Source organism: Electrophorus electricus, chromosome 19 (assembly GCF_041902795.1).
Source record: "Electrophorus electricus isolate QZ-2024a chromosome 19, ASM4190279v1, whole genome shotgun sequence".
Taxonomy (NCBI): domain Eukaryota; kingdom Metazoa; phylum Chordata; class Actinopteri; order Gymnotiformes; family Gymnotidae; genus Electrophorus; species Electrophorus electricus.
Genome location: NC_137515.1, coordinates 14,967,501 through 14,982,500, shown reverse-complemented (window position 1 = coordinate 14,982,500; position 15,000 = coordinate 14,967,501). Strand labels below are relative to the sequence as shown.

Genomic DNA, 15,000 nt, shown 5'->3' with positions numbered 1-15,000 from the left:
CCGAAACATCTGAGCCGAAATGCGTTAAATGAGAAACACTGCGTTAAAGGTCAGGTCTCTTGCCGGAACATTCCGACGTGCTGCATTACCAAACACGTCCCCTCTCCTGCTCATAGAGTTATTAACACTGAGGCAGGGCTGCTTTCCAAATGAAACCGGTCCATGGCAGAACTGTTCAAAGTGTTTGCCCTCCGAGAGCAACTTTCGGGCCAGTGGAGGTTATTTCAATCACAACAGCAGCTAGCACTGTCCCTAGGGTGGGTGGAGCACAGGGCAGGATTGGTTTCATGGGGCCAGGGTAGGGTTGACTTTTTTGTGGTGGTGGTAATGGCAGCAAGAATGAACACTGAGGTGATGAAAGAGGTTACATCACAAACACACAGGCAAAACACAGAATGACTAGACTATGTAGTTGAACAATTATCAAAGGCACTGCCAATCAACTATCCCCACTGTGCCTAACTAAGAACAGCCTGCAAGTGATACAAGGTTCTAACTTTTCACTACATACTGGGTGATTAAATCCTACTAGCCTGATGCCAAGTCTTTCTAAGCTGACAGAAAAACTGCAGAGACTTTTTAAGTCTTTGGGTAACTCTTTATTATTTCTTTTTTTTTTTTTTTTTTATCATTCTCCTGAGACCACTCACTATTAAAATTCTCTGTGCCACTTCAGTATTTGAAAAATGTTTCTTAGAGGGATTAAAAAAAAAAAAAAAACCTAAAAGATTTAAACTTCTGTAGCTGTTTAGCATGAATTATTTCTCTAATAATCAAGAGCTCACCGGACAAGTCAAAGAAAAGTCGCCCAAAACATGGTGTTAACTTAAATAAGCTTTAATGCTGGCAGTTCCTTCAGCCAAAAAGTAGTTCCACAACCAATAACTTGCTATGCAACAATAATAATTGCCTGTCTAACACAATATGGTAGTTTGAAATAAAAGCCAAAATAAGCAAAGTGACAATAACCAAAAGAAATGAAAAAGAAAACCCCAAAAAATACAAATAAAATGTATTAAGTATTAATATAGAATAGATATTTATTAGGGTTATTGCCTTATTTATTTAACCTGTATGCTACTAATCATTGTGCAGTTTAAAAAAAAAAGGTTGCTGTGTAGGACATGATTTGGTATTAAACAGCCTGGCTGACCTCAGTGGCCTCAGTGGGTTCTGCCATCTCAGCAGTCAACCTAAAGGTTTTCAAGTTAATGGCAGATTTGGAATTTGATGTTCAGTCACACTCTCCTACACAGTCCGGCCAAACAGGCTGCAGGTCAAATGTTATCTCATAAAAGTCACCCATGGTATTGACTGTACAGTATACACACAAAACAACTAAGGGGTGGGTACATAAAGCTGATCGTTACTTAGCAACACATCAGCAGGGTGATACAGTTTTTGTATGAAATTTCAGCATGGTCAGAATGCTTTCAGTTTTATAATAGCATATATTTCATATGCAGTCTGCTGCTGTATATTTCTCAGATGCTCATCCAATGTCTCTGTATTTACTGCCATATTTAATGGGTTTCTCAGTAAGAGAGGTGCGTGTTTTCACTATGGTGTTTGGCTGCAGGGGATAGCGGGAAATAAGACGTCCTTTCAACCACAGCAGGGAGTCTAAATTCAAAGTTTTGTGCATCATTCATTGGGAATCACAACCATCACAGCTCTTTGTGACTTGCAATAGTGCAGCTGTAATATTATACATATGGTAGTGGACCCAACTTTAAGTTTTTCAGCATTCCCTTTTACAATTTGACACCACATGTACGTGACAAATAAACTTTGAACTTTGAACACATGTTGTGTTGCTTAATGAAGCAAAGGAGCAGGGGGTAGGGCAATCTGGCACAGAGCTCCCCTAAGCCCAAAGCTCAAGGCCCTGGGGGGGCCGTCCTATTGTCTCTCCTCTGCCGTAAGAGCCCCAATAATGGCGCTACTCATTTTCTTATCAATTATATAAACAGGATTGTGGATTCAAATTCTTCAGCAAACAACTACAGCGTTATAATAATTTTCATTAAAAGGATTACCAAGCTGGCACAAAGAAGGTTAATACCTGCAGCATAGAAATCAAAAGAACAATCAGGTAAAAAAATAAAGCCATTCCAAAAATTGCCCCTAATGCTTCATCAGTGGCTGAACCGTACACTCTTCCTTCTAATAATGTTTCTGTACCGCATGGACCTCTCATAACACATTCACAATCCTGCATCAAAATGAAAACCATTTCTCAGTCTTTCCTGTTTACTTTTGCATGGAGCGGAGGTGGAGGAGGTGGAGGAGGTGGAGGTGTGAGGGGGAGGGGGGAGGATCTATGGAGAGCAATCATATGAGCATTTGTTTGTCTTGCAGCTCAGAGGCCCAGTGGTGAGATTACCAGATCCCAAACAGTAAGCACATAAACAAACAAACAAAACAAGCAATCTGCATGAGAAAGCAAGAGCAAGTCACCACCTCTTGTGCTGATTTCACACTGAACCGTGTCTACCGATTCTAATGCTAATCTTTAATACTGCCACAGTGCTTCACTCTTGCAATAATAAGCTTGAAATTAAAAAAAACAAAAAAAAACAAAAAACAGAATCCACTGGACTAGGGAGCAGACACATGTGTGTGTTTGTGTGTGTGTGTGTGTGTGTGTGTATGTATGTATATATATATATATATATATATATATATATTTGTGTGTGTGTGTGTGTGTGTGTGTGTGTGTGTGTGTGTGTGTGTGTGTGTGTGTGTGTGTATACACATACAGAGTAAAATACAAAGCAATAAGGTCTCACTGTGAAAAGAGCAAGCAATGATAACCATGCATGACAAGCATTCAACATCAGATATTTTCTCAAGCCTCAGAATATCAGCATGCATTTACATTTTTCTGCTAAAGGTGGAGGACTATGAAGGCCCACTGACATTAATAAGTAAATAGCTAATGCAATAACTGAAAGATTAACTGTTGAACCTTGGATCAGAGCAGGCACCAAAGCCATAAAAACTCAAAGATCAGAAGTGACTTCTGTTTGGTCTCGCTTGAATATTGAGCAGAGGTCAGCAAACTTAAAATTACTTAACTATAGCAATTGTATTAATACTAATATTAAGACAGATGGAGGCACACCTGTCCATTTCATTTGGTACATCTTTAACAGAACCTTAGAATGATGGAACCTGTAAGCATGAGCATTTTTCAGATGACATTAAGTGTATTAGGTATTTAAATATTAGATAACATCAAATTAATAGAGGGGGTGACTGTATGATTTTAACCTAGATATGCACATGCATATTATGTACACACTTGCAAAAAAGGACAATGATTATTGCAAGTAATGTGCTACAGATAGAGAAATATATTTCCATTGTCTGATCTTATGCTCACACAGACATCTGCTGCTCAAATTGCACTCACTTTGTTGAGGGCAAGAGTCACAACACCTTGTCAACAAGGGGGGGGGGGGGGGGTGTTACTGTAACTAGCAGAAATATGAAGCCCTCAGCCATCCATTCACAGAGTAGGAGACTGTAATGGCAGCCATTTAAGTGCTTTTTGTTTGTCTTATAATGACAGGCCCAACAGCTCATAAGCCAATCCGCACACGGGAACGTACCAAACTAGAGCAGCGGGGCAACACCCGTGGCCTGGATTTTCTTAAATGGCCTCTACCAAATCTGCACCAACAGAGAGAACACACGGGGACCTGATGAATCTCCTACGCTATAGCAGAAGACCACCACAGAGACAGAGTGGAGACTGCCACACTATCATGTAGCACTTTTGCAGAAAGCCAAGCTGGAAAAAATAAATATAGTTGAAATGAGTTCTCACTCATCAAAACATAGTTACACAGTAAATAATAAAAAGTGCTTTGTGGTGACAGCTTGTGCAGAGATTCACTATATTACACAGATACACAAGATCAAAGTGGACCCTTTTGGAAAGGGATTCATACAATTATATAAAGGATATTCAACAAAGAGACTGACTTGTCACCCATAGTTTATTTGCTGATATTTATATTCTGATACATCTGATGCTTACACTATCTATGAAATACACATTCTTACCTACCTCCCAAAAATTATTATTATGGTCTAAGCCTCAGAGCCCTTGGTTATGTAATTAAGTAACTGGCCGTATTTTTCTATAAATGGTGGAAACCATTATGGTTATACTTGGAAAGGTGATGTGATGATGATTTAACCCCTTTATTGTAATTCTGTCTTGGTTATGTCATTTCTTCTTCTTCTTCTTCTTCTTCTTCTTCTTCTTCTTCTTCTTCTTCTTCTTCTTCTATTTTCTCTGTTTACTTCCTGTGCACTTTTGCCCTGTTGTGTGGAATTGAACTGATACAGACTGAACCCGATGAAGTGATTGTCACTGTAACCCTGTGGAAACCCAGTTAAAAACAAAAAAATAAAGGTGGATCATTAGTGCTAATAAATACTTAAATTAGACCTCATACTCTTATATAATTTGTGGTGTCCTTGACAGCATGAGACATTTCTGAAAAGTGAAAAGCCTCTCACAGTCGTTTCACAGTTTAGAATGGAAGCAGTAAAAGTATCCCAAATAATAAGTCATTACACTGGATTTGATGTAAGACACAACATTATGCTTATCTAATGATTTTCCTCTACACGTGGTGCACTGGATCAGTCAAAACACGTGTAATACACGAGATCTGGCTCTCAGTGATGCTTGCTAAGTGTTAATTGGATTATCATTCTATAAGTAGGTTATTGTTCCAGTACACGACCCACTCATCCACTGTCCCTGATCCACATGAATATGCATGCATGCACAACCACATAAGCAAATGCACAAACAAAACATAGTACCATGCCAGAGATCTTTTCAAACTTTAATATCATTTCTTTTATATGAAACACAAAGGTTTCAAAGTTCAAACAATGTCAAATCAAAACATTCACTGCCAGCTCCATGCCACCCCCAAAAGACTTCTAGCGCATAAATATGAAATGCAGCTCATCGATCTCACATTACACAAGCAACATTTGGTTGAGCTCAGATCACATTTAGATCATGAAATGTGCAAGGTCTCGGGAGATGGCAGAGAGCAAGAGAAAAGCAGGCTCTCCTACTGCCATTGAATAATGAAACCCTGCACTAATGTTCACTCTGTGTCCACTATATTGACTTGCAAAGTCCACAACCTCGTGACCACACTGTTGTTACTCTCTTCGGCACACAGATCTCTATTTTGCCGTTCTCTAGACCCAGTGTAATCCTATACCACAGGATTTACAATGGAGGATCCCTATGGCCATGTAATATAGTCCAAGGCCCAGCTTAGTCTGTGATCGGGAAAGTGGCCCATAATAACAGTGCTTGTTTACACCACAAATTCACTGTACTCTAAGGTAGACACGGTTGGGCACTCGGGGATGCATTTCGTCAAGTGTTGTGGAAACGGAATCATTGCCGATTAACCATTGTTCAATTCTCTGCCACGGAGCCACGTCAGAGATGAAGCAAGCTTTATCGTTCTGTTTGAACAGCACGCTCTACTCAAGCTATGCTCACAATAGTATTTGGGAACGTTAAAAACCTGCAGAAGTATGTACCACCCACTACTTCCCGACACAAACATTTCTGCAATAAGCAGTTTTTGTAGGAACACCAGGAGAGGAGGCTGAAATGACTAAGACACACCATTGCTCGTTGATTCAATAAACCAGATAGCTGTGTTTCCATGTCAGGATTTAACAGACGATAACACTAAGCAAACAAACAAAGACCATTAAGGAATGTTTCATTTCAATACCAGTCTGGGAGCACAGGGATGAAAACAGCTCTATCTACATGACATTTAAAACTGAAGGCATCAAAAGAATCATCACCACACAGAGTACACACACAAAGTACTTGAATCAGGGCAAATTATTTCACTGAAAACATTCCTTAACACACAAGAACTCGGGAAACTCGGAATATCAAAAACAAGGAGGCAGACTAATTATGCGTTTTGTGTTCAGATGCGACAGTTATTATTCAATTTATAAATGGCCTTTCAAATGATTCTGTGAACCAAGAGATCTAGCGGTGGAAACAGACACGCTGGCCTGCTCTCATCAAAGCTGAGAGGATGAGAAGGCCAGACAGAGTGCACCACAGACCAATTAGGCACTTCTGCAGCTTTTCCCAGACTCCCCTCAGCCTTAAACAGGACACATTTATCCAAAAGACACAACCAAACAATGGCTAGCAGAAAATCTATCAACACCCTCCCTCCATGTTAATTAAACTCTGTAAAAACAGACATGTCAATGATTTTTTTTCACAAACACAAACACTGATCAGTGACTGTATTTGTTTATAGTATTTAGGCTTACAATGTACAATAATCAGTAAGTTAGAAATCTGTGTGTTCAACAACTATCAATAATAAATATTTATGAAAATCCTGCCAGGAAAATATTGGGGACCCTACAGCAGCATTTGAAACAAAACTCCTCCCTGACATCCGAAGTTCTTTTTGCTATTTTTTTTCTTTAGTGCTCACCAAAATAAAAACTGAAGAAACTATAAACAAATAGATAAACCTCAGGAAAACAAATCAGCAGACTGTCATTAAACACCTGGCTCACTACTGTAAGTGCATCATAAGGTGATATTCAAACAACATCTTCTGGAAAGGTGGAGAGCTGTTTAAAGCAGATGGACTTCACCCAAACACCACTAGAACTCAGATGCTTGCAGATAATCTGCTCCATGGCATCACCTATGCATTCAACACACACCAAAGCAGACATTTATGGCACCCACAGACCCACTGAATATGGCAAACCCATGAGTCCGCGTTCACTAATCAAAGAAATTGTTCACGCACACAATAAAACTGAGAAGATTAATGATAACCTACTAAATTTCTTCTCAGAATCCAGCTCAAGCCAATGAAGGTCCACACTTCTCCAGCACAGTCAGGAACAGTAGATAACATGCAGATTTTCTCTTATACACTCAGAAAGATATATGCAGATCTTCTCCAGCACAGTCAGGAACAGTAGATTACATGCAGATCTTCTCTTACACACTCAGGAAGAAACATGCAGTGCTTCTCCATCAGTCAGGAACAGTAGATAATGCACAGGTCTGACGTGCTGGATACCATGCTACATATCAGTTTCACACTCTGGTTTTATCCAGTAGCTGGTGGCATCGCACCCAGAGACTAATTTGTTATAAAGTTCTAAAAAGGCCAATGTAGTTTTTGTGAAAACCCACAGTGACTTGAATGAATTAAATGAATTAAAATAAGTACTTCTTGCTCTTATGGAGGCAGTACTTAATAATAAGTCTTAACAATAAGTCTTTCATAAGTGGTTAGTTAAAAGAAAATTACACCAGGCTTACCAGTGATAATATAGCAATTATTGAAGCATGTCTACCTCTATACAGTTTTTTCAGTGTTCCTACCACTAATAAAACTGCTGGGAAGTGGCCTGTCTGTTTAACAGGCTCTGCAGCATGCAAAAATCTCTGGCTGAATTCTCTACATTTGAATATCTAGCAATTAGCCTTAAGGGCACGCACTCCATCTTACTGTTAGTTATTTATCACCTACTCAGACAACATCCAGATTTTCTTGATGAATGTGGAGAGTTGTTGTCTAGTTACTAACAGATCGATCATGTTACTTGATGGTGGCCTCAACATCCATTTTGATAACCCTTCAGATCTTGGTGTTAGTGATTTACAGATAAAGTTCATCTGACATCGCATAGCAGGTGACTGGCCCTGCACAATAACATGGGAATACTTTAGACCTAGTTATCTCACATGGATTAGATAAGAAGACATCTTATATCTCAGAGGTCGGTGTTACAGATGACTCCATGGAAGTTTTCCGAAATATTTTACTCTTACTCCACTAAATCATCTTGTGAAACAATTTTGTAATAAGGCTTAATGATTGCACTAACACAGTTGCTCCTCCAAAAACCAAGACTGTGTCAGGACACTTGAAAGGCCTATGGAAGTGTAATATGTGTAATAACATTTTAGAACTTTAGAGTGACTGTAGGAAAGTAGAGAGAGTAAGGAAGCATAAAAAGCTTACACTCTATTATGAACTACGCAGAGATCATCTGAAATTGCTAAATACACAAGTTAAGCTTGCTAGGACAACCTACGTCTCTAATCTAATTAACAGTCAGTAGATGACATGCACATCTTCTCCATCACAGCCAGGAACAGTAGATAACACATATATCTTCTCCAGCACAGTTACTGCTTATGACTGATCCTAAATAGGAATTTATTCCTGAATTATTGTTATTATCTTTATCTGGTTCATCTAAACATTGCATTACCAGTCCACAAAGTATGCAAAACCTGTAAGCCAGAAGCTTAACACATAATCATTTAAGAGCTCATACACTTGTATTTAAACACAACTCTACTGGCTACCTGTGTCTTGATTTGATTTTAAGATACTTTTATTGACTTTTCCCATGCTATCATGTTCTATCTCCATGGTAACTCAATGATCGACGTGTTGAATATGTTCCTGCCAGAGCTCTCAGATCAGCAAACAGAAGCTCGCTGTTCACACTCACAGTCCTGATAAATGTAGTGAATCATCATTTTTCTACTCTGCCCCAAAACTGTGGAATTCCCTCCCTGATGACATAAGACCCCTTGATGTCTAAGGAGCAGTTAAGATGCATCTGTTTCGCTTAGCTTTTATTTAAACTTTAACTAATTATACAAGTTGTATTACATTTTTAGGTCTTATTTTGATTAAATACTATAATAACTGTCCTGTTTTATTCCATTCATGAAGTTGTTTCATGTATCAATTTGATTTTGACTTGCGCTCTTTTAAACTGCATTTTCTGTAAAGTCATTCGTACACCTCTGTTAAAGAGTACTATAAAAAATAAACCTTTACTTACTTACTTTAAGCAGGAGTGAGGAGAAGGACCATTCATGCCAATTCAGAAGGGCAAAACAGACGATCCATGTTTGACAATAAATATGATGGGCGAGATGAACCCGTGTCCATGATAATGGTTACAATATATGTCCAAAGGTAATTACAGCATTCATAATCCATCTCTAGTCATGCCACCTGTCCCATTATGAAGCACACTGCAGTTCATCACAACAGCCTCGTTCATCGTCACGGCTGCAATATGGTGGACACAGGGTATCAACCGGTATGATATTATGCCCATTGGCCTATTATCAAATACAATTTCAATGTCAATTTATTTCTGTATAACTTTTTACAGCAGACAAAGTCACAAAGCAGGTCTAGACGCTTAATGAGCAAGCCAGACGTGACAAAGACAAAGTTGACAGAAGCCTGGGAGAAGCCAAATTCAAAAGGGGAATCGATCCTCCTGCAAGTGACACCTGATAATCATATTATCCTATTTTGCAGTCACAAAGCGCAGGACATACCATATATGGCGGTGCAGGTCACATCTGAAGGAAAAAAAATGAGAATAGTGAAGGTGAGAATGAGACCCTGCTCTTTATTGATTAGTGCATGAGAGGTGTTGCAATCAGCAGGTGAGCAGAGGGAGTGGTGAAGCCTCTCTTCTGGAGCCCTCGCTAATTAAAAGAGGCCCGCTGCACTTTCACCTTGCCACTCTTGCCTGGATACGGATGCCTCACCCCCTACCTCTATCTTTCAGCCTCAAGGGTGTCTAGGATGTGGAAATTCATGATTGATTCTAAGTTGTCTGAAGTCTCACACCGTGCTTCTGAGAGACCTGAAAGTGCAAGGTTCCAATTTGTTCGGAAAAGCCATGGGGGTCTGTTTAGGTGTGATGGGGGAACTCTCTTGGACACAGCTGGTTTTATGTCAGAACAAGAGAGAGAGAGAGAGAGAGAGAGAGAGAGAGACACACACACACACACACAGGGACAGAAACAGAGAGATATTACAAATGAGTAGGACAAAACATTGCCAGCAGAAGCCTTGTGGGATGTGGTGACAGAAACTTAAGCTGCTTTTTTTCATTTATCTTTATAGAAATGAAAGTGTGGAGTGGGCCTGGGGTAAAGAGGGTCACACTGATCTGTCATAACGCACCCTAAAACTGCTGAACCTGGGGTAAAGAGCGCCACGCGGATCTGTCATAACGCACCCTAAAACTGCTGAACCTGGGGTAAAGAGCGCCACGCGGATCTGTCACACAACCCCCTAAATCCACAGAACGGCCGAACTCTCCCGAGAGTAGACTCGCCGCATCCTGAGATAAGCAGTGACAATTCTTTACCTGAACAATGTGGCCACAAGATGAAAATATAAATGGCATGCTGTTTTCAGCACAGAGGTGATGCATCTTCCAATCAGCCCCAAATCAATAATCTATCATTGTAGAGATCAGGCTCAGTGACAGAATAGATTAGGGGAGGCAGGGGTCCAGTGCCACCGAGGATGTGCCTGCTCAGGACCGTTTGGTAGGAAAAAAACAGGAATTTGTAATACAGAGACTCTACAAAATGGAAATGACCAGATACTCATTCTGCAGTGTAGAAAAAAAACGATAAAGAAAAAAAACAGGACAGAGTCAAACCACGTCCTAGTTCGGCATATGCTAAACTCAGGAGAGAAACCACATATGTGTCAGGCTTCTTCCTATGTGATGGCATCACCATAAAGTGAAGCTCCCTGACAGTAAGGGAGTCTGAGATGCTCAATCACTCCTTTACACAAGACAGGGCTGTGTGATGTCTAAATTCACCATCCCCTTAAGGCAGAATTGACGGTACTTCATGGCAGCTGATTTGCTGAAGTTCAACAATTGAAGGGATCTTCACATCCACATGTTTCTCTCCTAGGGCCTGGAACAGCCCTTCAGCTGTAATGCTAAACGCAATTTAGGCCAAGATAATATGCCTCAACTACTGGTTGATTATCTCACATCGGCGAGATCAACAGCAATCTCTCCACGTTAACGATGGAAGCCCTCCCTAGAGAACTGAACCAGAAGGAGACTTGACTCCTGTTGTAAATTACCTCACATCCAGAAACAATTGTAATCCAGGCAGTGCTATAAATAGCAGAGCCTGGAGAGTCTCCTCATTCAGCGGAATGACCGGGAGCTAACACTGATGGCCCATATCTGTGCCTAACGTGCATGAGCCAGCAATATCAAAGGGTTGGGAGGGAACGGTGGGGTGTTGAATAGTGGCATTTGACTGATGAAACTTACGCTGACTGGTTAATGGAGTAATAAAACTTCCCACACCCTTCAGAATCAAAGCAGCCATTTACTCCCCATGTCCTCCACCTCAGCGTGAGAGCTCCGTGACATTAAATGCAGTGTGTGATAAATGCTTTGTGTGGTCTAGCTTGTGTGTGTGTGTGTGTGTGCGTGTGTGTGTGTGCGTGTGTGTGTGTGCGTGTGAGAATGAGACAGACTCTGTATGCGTGTGCGTATGTGTCAATAAGATTTGTGAGTCTGTAAGATTTGTGCATGTGTGTGAGAAAAACACAGTGTCTGTGAGTGTCTGGTTAACCTTGTTCTAAGAGGAGGAGTTGTGTCCTGTAAGCACATTAGTCCATGCATGCTGTCCATCTCTTGTAAAGCCTCATCTTGGATCCAGCAGCTCTCAGCAGGCCGGCCCCCGACATGCGGCCCACCTGTACAAGCGCGGGCCATGGCCACCCGCTGCTTACTCACTGATGCAACCCCACCGAAAACTCCAAAAGACTGGAAAATGCTGAGCAGCTGAGTTGTAAATCTCACCCCTACCAGTGTGAACTCGGGGGAGGCTGAGAACAGCTACTTTGTGCTGAATCCAGGTGATAAAACACCACACAAACCATTCAGAATTTCCCCAGTCGGCACACCAGGATAAAATGCTCATTTGGAAAACACCTCGCACACATCAGTGGCTTTCTAACAAAGGAAAGGCAGAGGTGGGCACTTTTAGCATGCGTTCTTTGTAGTTCTCTGTGGATAGCAGACAGCAGTTGCCACTAGAAGTGGCAAAGTCCCTGATGTTGTTAATAACATACCAACAGTCAAACGATTCAGCGGGGGTTGGGATGGGAAGAAGGGCTGATCTTTTCCCAGCAAAGCTCAGCCAGACTTTTCAATTACGAACACTATAACACAATTATTCCACATTTCTTGAATGGTGAATATTTGCGTGTTCCGCCACTTGGTGAAAGCCCCTTCCCTCTACTAATCCACAGGAGACGTGAGATTATCTTCATAAACAAAAAGCCTGGTGTGAATGTAGGCCAAGCTGATTTAGGAGAATATGCTGGGGACAAAGCAGCCTAGGCCAGAGCCAGCCCTCTGCCTTGCTTGTTACTCTCAACATCGCTCATTTTGGCTTTATGCGATTTGGCACACTAAATTTGGTTTTGATAGCACAACCAGCCCTTCACCGCTCTCAAAATGAACATAATGGATACTCAAAACATACATTTTCTAACAATATGGCAAACAGTGAACTGGGTCTTCATTTCCACATTCCACGTCACAGTCTGGTGCAGTATCAGCACAGCAGTTTTGAGCATGCAAAGTATCTTTGCAGTGATTGCAGTGACTGAGATTCTCTCTCTCTCTCTCTCTCTCTCTCTCTCTCTCTCTCTCTCTCTAATTAATAATCCGCTGTGTTACTGACCCTGTGCCACTGCTATGGATCGGATCAGGCAGCTGGCGAGATCCGGAGGGAGGCGGTGTTTGGGCGCTTGGTGAGTGGCCAAGGGGAGCAGAGCTCAACGCCACAGGTGTCATTAGCCTGAGACACTCAGCTCCGACACGCAGCTGTCCCTGTTACCATCTCAGAGCACGTTTGCTGGCGATCTGTCACCTCCTCACACATGGGAAAGGTGAGCTCAGTGCCGCCAAAGATAAATCAAGTCCGAGTATGTTTCCATTTTAGTAATGGAGATTAATTTGGAAACATTCCGATTAACCCAGAGTGCATGAATCACCTGGCTAGCCATTCAGTGTGACAGTGCTGTCTACATGAGAAAGAGAAAGTGAGAGAGAAAGCATGAGAGAATGGTCTCTCTCTCCTTCACGCTATTGAGAATGGTCTCTCTCTCTCACACATTTTCTCCCACCATTACAGAATCATAGAGTGAAAACACGCAGTGAACAGCCCAACAGATCTTCAATGTTAGGTTGTTCAACAGGAGACGGATGAATACCACTCAGCTCTCTGCACTATGTGGATGTCTTATAGGAGGGTATTGCTGAATATGGCTGAAAACAGTTGCTCATTAACACACATCAATGAATCATCAGATCAAACACATGGATTGATATAAACAATGAGTGCTGATCAAACCTCCTGAGGTTTTTAATAATTAGCCCACCTACGTTGAGATATTCTCAACACAATGTCATACGTTATTAGGAGGTGCTTCTAGTTATAATAGCATGCGACTAAACAGCTCAAATTGTCTTTATGTTTACTAATGTTTGCCAAATGTTAAACTCATTACTTAATTGTGAAGTAATAGTACATCAATGCTTTTAAATTTCCAAAACAGCTTCTCGGTGAGAGAGAAAAATATTAAATTTTGCACTGTCAAACTGTTACTAAAAAGTGCACCACACAATGTGGTTGTAATATTAACTTTTATATATATATATTCAGTGAACTTAGCAATTGTTTAGATTTAAAAAAAGGAAAGAAATGAAATGCCAAAAAGGCCATTCACATTTTGAAAAGAAATGTATTTAAAATCCTTGACAGGCGAATGGCAGCATGCAAACCCAAATGGATTTATTAAAAGAAGAAAAGACACTACGACAATATGAACAGAATAAAACAAACAAACAAACAAAAAAGTAACAAACAGATAATAAAATAAACAAAAGTAAAAATAAATAAAGTAAAGCAGAAACCCCCACAACAGAGCTTAACTTGAATGACCTACAGAACAAACACACGTAACCCCATGGTGAATAACGTGATAGAAACGAAAATAAAACTTGTGGGATGTCCAAAATCACAGCCTACTTACTGTGTAGTGTATTTATAGTGGCAGCCATTTTGTAGTGTTGTCCGAATTCTTAGTAGACAATTTTAAAAAAATCCTTATATAGTTCACTATATTGTAAGCCTGCCCTTTGTTATTGCTTAAGGGAAAAGGTAGCACAATACACAGCGGCTTCCTACAGCAGGTGTTAGTGCTGTATTTAGTAGGATTCCCAGTTTAACAGATATATTGACTGGTTCGGTAGGATATTGTTATTTTAGGTGTGAGCACAATAGTAACGAAATAACGGTCACAGAATGTCAATGTAATGTTAATGCCAGAATAATGAATCATTACAGTATTTCACTCAATAGGTTTATTGATAAATAGGAATGTGGACATAGCAGTAGTGCAAAGTATTAAAGTCACGAAATAACACTTTTGAAGCTGTGAAACATCAGTAAACTATCGTACTTCAATGTCTTGTGATTGTCTAGTCTACTTGTTTTTGATGTTCTGGACAGTTTATGCCAAGAAACAGACATATGGCCAATAAAATGGCATAGTGTGTCAACATTGCCACGATTTTTGTCCAGACAATTTGTTATAACTGAAACAGAACCCATGCCTCTTTGGTGGAAAAGGACAGCCAGAGGCCTGGACTGCAAAAAAGTTGCCTGAGTCATGGTCATGAATGAGTACATGAATAGACCATTTCAGACAAAGCCAGAGTTGGCAATTAGTCATTAGTTAATGAGTAAATGAGTAGGCCATTTCAGACCCACCAGAGTCGGTAATTAGTCATTAGTTAATGAGTAAATGAGTAGACCATTTCAGTCATAGCCAGGGTCAGTAACATGACACTTCGAGCCATGATAGCAACACTGCTGATGGAGGATCCATGACTTCAGTGTTTAATAGACAAAATCTACTAACACATCCAATATTATACTGACAAGCAGGGCCTTCACAGTTTAAAGGTAAACTCTGGGAGCTTGGAAGAAATTGGAAAGGATTTAGGTTAGTCCACTGGCTTTGAAATTTGCTGATAAGAACACCGGAT

General features: G+C 40.5%; 1 protein-coding gene across 5 annotated transcripts in view; it reads right to left on the bottom strand.

Moving 5' to 3' along the window:
• The window catches only part of ntm (neurotrimin), a 237,045-nt gene that overhangs the window by 54,584 nt on the left and 167,461 nt on the right, over positions 1 to 15,000 (bottom strand). The window contains exon 1 of one of the 5 annotated variants that reach the window (XM_081702622.1): positions 11,510 to 11,738. The exons of the other annotated variants lie outside the window; for them this stretch is intronic. Within the exon in view, the coding sequence (XP_081558748.1) occupies positions 11,510 to 11,652 (143 nt within the window). The 5' untranslated portion in view covers positions 11,653 to 11,738. Of the gene's footprint in view, positions 1 to 11,509; positions 11,739 to 15,000 lie in introns of those variants that run through there. 5 annotated transcript variants of the gene reach the window in all.